The 5,616-nt window shown below is 36.9% G+C and overlaps 2 protein-coding genes across 2 annotated transcripts in view; one reads left to right on the top strand and one right to left on the bottom strand.

Moving 5' to 3' along the window:
• Positions 1 to 5,616, top strand: part of LOC103518495 (dihydrolipoyllysine-residue succinyltransferase component of 2-oxoglutarate dehydrogenase complex, mitochondrial) — a gene marked incomplete at its 5' end in the record, with an annotated part of 10,252 nt that overhangs the window by 1,069 nt on the left and 3,567 nt on the right. The window contains 3 exons of the mRNA XM_026830275.1: positions 4,050 to 4,106; positions 5,211 to 5,325; positions 5,450 to 5,462. Of these exons, the coding sequence (XP_026686076.1) occupies positions 4,050 to 4,106; positions 5,211 to 5,325; positions 5,450 to 5,462 (185 nt within the window). The remainder of the gene's footprint in view (positions 1 to 4,049; positions 4,107 to 5,210; positions 5,326 to 5,449; positions 5,463 to 5,616) is intronic.
• Positions 2,416 to 4,017, bottom strand: LOC103518496 (26S proteasome regulatory subunit 4-like). The gene is made up of 3 exons (XM_026830274.1): positions 3,854 to 4,017; positions 2,987 to 3,137; positions 2,416 to 2,693 (listed from the first exon to the last, which is right to left on the bottom strand). The coding sequence occupies exons 1-3, from the start codon at positions 3,854 to 3,856 to the stop codon at positions 2,635 to 2,637; spliced, it is 213 nt and encodes a 70-aa protein (XP_026686075.1). The 5' UTR covers positions 3,857 to 4,017; the 3' UTR covers positions 2,416 to 2,634.

Genomic DNA, 5,616 nt, shown 5'->3' with positions numbered 1-5,616 from the left:
AAAAACAAACATAGATTGGTGCAATCCAGATCAATTTAAACCTTTGATTTTTAAAAACTTTACTCTTGGCCCAGTCAAAAAGGCAAAGGACATTGTCCCTGAAAAATCAAACTTTGGGCCACCACTGAGAGCACAAGTTTTGGAGCTCGAATACTTCGCTGGAGGCGCCCCGTTCCCAAGAAGATATGGCATTTTGTGTTATATAATAATTTTCCAGCGGAAGTTTCATTTGTGCTACTCTTACTCCACTGTTTGGTGCATTTTTTCGCCATAAATTTTCGCTTTCTGGACTTCTGATTTCAGGAACAGTTACAGGTCGCAGAATGGCTCTTTCTCAACGGTCCTTCATTGTACCTTTTTATTTATTTCATTATTTAGTCGACATTTTATCTTACGTCCTTTACTTCCCAACTCCCAGTAATAGGCAAAAAAACAGCGGAGCCTTTTCAGCCGTATTGATAGTGTAGCTGCCTCAGGACGGTAGACCTAACAGCGCGAACCTGATCAGGTGTACCTAGGTCATGTACCTGTCAGGTCTACTGATAGTGAGTGGCGGCCTTACCCTCAGGCTAGTTGAGAAAGCACGATTATACTGTTACATTTTGGGAACTTGTACTCCCCCTAGGTTATGTTGTTTTCGGTTTTAAAAGTACCATTCTCGCACATTTGTTTCAAAACTTCTCTACCCCACCGCAATTTAGAAATAAAAAGTAAAATTTTCGATGTAAATCTTACGAAGACACTTTGAGATCAACTTGTACGAAAAGCATTTAAATGTACCATCTTTTTTTTTTTTTTTTTTCTTTCTTTCTTTTTTTCAACTTGCATTTTTTTTACTCTTTAAAACTTTCATTTTATTAAAGACTCTTATTTCAAATTTAACAAAGTTGGCCCCTTGTTGAAATGTTGCCTATACGTCATTTATATATTATTGATCATTTACAAGATTGGGTAAAACCCAAATATGGAAAATCAAACTTCGTATAGCCCGGAGTTATAGTTTTGGTCAGGAGAGAACAAATGGCACATGTGGTATTATCTGAATTAATATTGAGATCAATAATAAATAATAAATAATATTTTCTATTAATTTTGAAATTCTACCATTACCTCTTAATTTTGCTTTTTATCAGCTAAAACTAAATCGACATTACTATTTATGGTTAAAAAATATTAGAATGTAAATAATAAAGAAAGTTGTAGAATATTTCACTAAGGAGATTTGACCTCTTCAGATTACAAAAGGGCGTCAAGCAATGAATTGTCCGTTACGCATTAGTTATTTTTAATCGCTGATGATTATTATCTCAATTAAACTATTTTTTATGAAAAAAAAATGAACTCCCGCATGCAAAGATAAATTAGGATTCATTCAGCATGAATCAAAAATAAAACCTAGATATCGCTACTGTTATTAATTAGCGGATAAAAAAAAAAATTTCAAAAAAAATAGCTAAATAATCGCAATCTCGGTATTAATTTAATTGGTCGTTAATAGTAAAAAAAATGATCCCCACCGAATTCAGGTTTACCGGAACTTATCCATTTTAAAACGTTATTATTAGTGGCTCCAAAAGGAAGTGTGTGAGATTTAAATAAAAAAATAAGGTAATAGTGATGATACCAATAAGTAATAGTGCGCATGATACCCAAATAAGATAATACTGATGGATACCAATCAAGTAATAGTGATGCGGTTACAGATGGTAAATGTCAATGCAGGCAATGATTCCCATATCCCTAATATCGTAATAGTGATGAATATTGCAAAAGAATAAGTATGGTGATGATACCCTTTTAAGTTAATAGTAACAAGACCAGTGATACTGAATACTCGACTAATAGGGTGGGCCACACGCGGAGAATAAAATATGATGAACTTCTAGATTTAATTGGATTAAGCAATCTTGATAGGTGTCCAGCGTTAGTTAGCTTGGCTGGTAGCGCGTCTGCCTTGTAAGCGGCTTAGGCCGCGGGTTCGATTTCACCGCTTTGGGCGATTTTATTCTCAACGGATATGTTCGATCTCGGGACGGTTGTTTTTCCCCCTATTCTTTTTTTTTTTTTTTTTTTTTTTTTTTGCTTTCTAGCCGATAAGACCTTAGCGGTCACAGTTCCCTCTATCAAACATCTTAAAAATCTTGATTTAAATTTTTTAGCGAATACGATTGCTTAATGCAGGATTAAAAGTTAATCATAGTTTAATCTCTGAGTGTGGCTCCGGCCCTAAGTATTCCAAAAACTATACACTGTTCAAAACCATCTTTTCCTTTGATCATCCAAAGCTGCCTTTTCCGTCGATCCAAGGTCTTTCATCTTGGAAGAGCTTATCACTTTCTCCCTTGAAATTTTGAAACCATTATGTTTTCCACTATCATTCCCTGGAAATTTTGGCAGAAACTAAATGAAGAAACATTTGTTTATAAAATAATGAACTACAATTTACTGTAAGTATTTTTTATAATTTTCTTTGAAAGTTGATGAAAATAGTTAAATTAAAACCTACCAAAATTGTTTTTTTAAACATTACCTCGTTATTTTCTTAGCTCTATTTCGTTTTACGACATTCTACTTTCTGTCCCGTACAATAGGTATTCTTACAATTGAGATGAAAGATGCCACATCTTTCTAAAGTCAAAGTTTGATTCTCTCTAATTTCAACAGTTTCAGTCTGCACTTTGTGTGAGGTGTTACTGAAAATTAAAACAATATGTGTTAAACCTAAAAGTTCTAGAATTTAGGAATTTTATATTGGTCACAATGGAAAACAACAGTTTAATTTATCACAAGTAGGTATTATTCCAATATGTGGGGGGGGGATGGACTATAGGGTTTCTTTTATATCAAGGTGAGCCTGACAATTATGTAGGGACCTTTAAATAGCAAACAATAAAATCATTCCTTAAACTCTCAAGCTGTGTCCACACATAGTCAATGGCCATCATCTATGTGTGGACACTGTTTTGGACAGATGTTAGCACCTCACCTTGAGGCAATTTGATAGCTGCATCAGGTCCCTTTGCCTTCCTCTTCTTCTTGCCAACTCGAGTGGGAATTGGAGGTTCATACTTTTTCTTCTTATCTTTGTCGTCTTTCTTATCACTGTTAGACCCAGCACCTCCTGATTGGTTTTGACCCTGTAGACAAATACAAGAGTAAAATGATCAGACCCCCTTTGCAAAATCTCACTGGCAAAAGAGCCTCAGGCTAAAAACAGAGTGGAGAGAAGAGCATAGCATGTAGATCTTTTTCCTCTTAGGTCTATGTTGTTTAAATTCATTGCCTATCTCTATTTCTATGTCCTCGGTGTTCTATGCCCTGTGCTCCCCCAATCCACTCTGTTTTAAGCCTAAAAGAGTGAGGTTAGACATCAATAAAGATAGCCAAGTTTTTCTCATCACTAGGTCATAGCATTCAAGATTGAACGTTCTCTAGGAGGTTTATCTTGAGCTGTACATGGATTTATATAGGACGTTCTTATAATATAAACTCTGTTTTAAGCCTAAAAGAGTGAGGTTAGACATCAATAAAGATAGCCAAGTTTTTCTCATCCCTAGGTCATAGCATTCAAGATTGAACGTTCTCTAGGAGGTTTATCTTGAGCTGTACATGGATTTATATAGGATTGGAGATTATTAGCTGAGTTGGATATGTATCACAGCTTGATCTCTGATTGAGTACTTAGGTATGACAAGTGAGATTGGCAAGAGAAATGTAAAGTTAGATCATTAGATGACTTACCATTATGAAAGATGCTGTAATATGTATCACAGCTTGATCTCTGATTGAGTACTTAGGTATGACAAGTGAGATTGGCAAGAGAAATGTAAAGTTAGATCATTAGATGAGTTACCATTATGAAAGATGCTGTTCCTTATCAGGAGAGGTAGAGCACGGACTACAAGTGCTCAAAAAAGAAGATATTCAATTAGAAATAGAAATGGATTCTAAATTCAAAAATTAATAAAATTGAAAAATGATAACTTTTGCAAATCATTCCTCGATTTCAAGTAAACAAAACAACAAAAAGTTCCTGTTGTTGGCTTCACTAGAAGATGGAGCTACTGTGAAAGCTGGACAGCAGCTGTTCAAGATCAAACCCACAGGTTAGTGAGAAATCCCTTCATAGAACCTATTTGATAAATTCAACAATGACCATACAACTAGTCCACTTGTGCCAACCAGCTTGTACAAGCCAGTTTGTGCAAACCAGCTTGCACTAGCCAGTTTGTGCAAATGGCTTGAGCATGTAAACCCACCTTTAGAGTTACTTCAACTTGGACCCTCATTTCTCTACCTATTGAAGCCCAACACAGCAACGAGTGAGTGTCCATGATAAAGTAAGTCTAAATAATGTACTGACCATTGCAATGAACTCTCAAAAATATGTAAGAAAAAAAATACTTCATCTTGGACCCTCGTTTCTCTACCTATTGAAGCCCAACACAGCAACGAGTGTCCATGATAAAGTAAGTCTAAATAATGTACTGACCATTGCAATGAACTCTCAAAAATATGTAAGAAAAAAAGAAAAAATCCATTGAGCTTTCTTTCTTCTACCTGTTAGCAACCTCCGTGGTCGAGTGAGTATCACACTAGGCTTGCATGCCGAAGGTTCCGGGTTCGATTTCTGACGAGGTCGAAGTTTTTTCGGCTTTGTGCCCGGTGTTCGGGGTGCACTCAGCCTCGTAATTGAGTAGCGACCAGTGGCGGAATTACCTGTGTAAAAAAAAGGTTCCGGGTTCGATTTCTGACGAGGTCGAAGTTTTTTCGGCTTTGTGCCCGGTGTTCGGGGTGCACTCAGCCTCGTAATTGAGTAGCTACTTTAATGGAGTAGCGACCAGTGTGGGAATTACCTGTGTAAAAAAATTTATTGAAAATGGAAGTTGATTGCAAAGGAAGCACTCAGTCATGCTGTGATATATCCACAAAAAGTTGTGAAAATGCTCGTTTTAACTCTAATAAATTGTCGATTTTTTTCTTCTTCTTCAAAATAATAATTAAAACTTTATTTTTCAATAAGACAGAACAAACAATGATATTCGTGACAAAAACAAAGAAAGAGATTATGTTAAAAAAAAAGAAGTAATTTCCTTTTTTCCACTTTTTTTTCTTTTACGGATTTGATTGATTCTTCTCTCTGTTTGATTTGATTGATTGATTGATTCTTCTGTCTTGATTTGATTGATTGATTCTTCTGTGTGTTCCAGCTGGTGGTCCTCCCCCGAAGAAGGAAGCAGCGCCCAAAGCCGAGGCTACTCCTCCTCCTCCTCCTCCTCCCTCTGCTGCTGCTCCTCCCCCTCCCCCTCCCTCTGCTACTCCTCGGTGAGTCAGGGAAAGTAAACTCTTTTTAACTCATCAGATCAATTGGATCATAAATCTACGCCGTGACGCCTGGCCACGCGCTCTATCCCATTTTTAACTTCATATGAGTTGTGTAATTTTTCAGGGAATTTGGATTGGTTATTGCGAATTCCTAAAGTACCGGCCAACCCAACTTGGTCGTTGGAGGACTATGTGAAATTGGACCCGTACTGCCTACCCGGCGAATGGCCCGTACAAATCTGCCCCCTCCTCCCCCCCGTGAGCCAGATCCTCGTATCCCACCCCCGCCTC

This window comes from Diaphorina citri, unplaced genomic scaffold (genome assembly GCF_000475195.1).
Source record: "Diaphorina citri unplaced genomic scaffold, Diaci psyllid genome assembly version 1.1 scaffold2212, whole genome shotgun sequence".
Lineage (NCBI taxonomy): Eukaryota > Metazoa > Arthropoda > Insecta > Hemiptera > Psyllidae > Diaphorina > Diaphorina citri.
The sequence above is the reverse complement of the archived record's forward strand: the minus strand, read 5'-3'. Positions and strand labels throughout refer to the sequence as shown.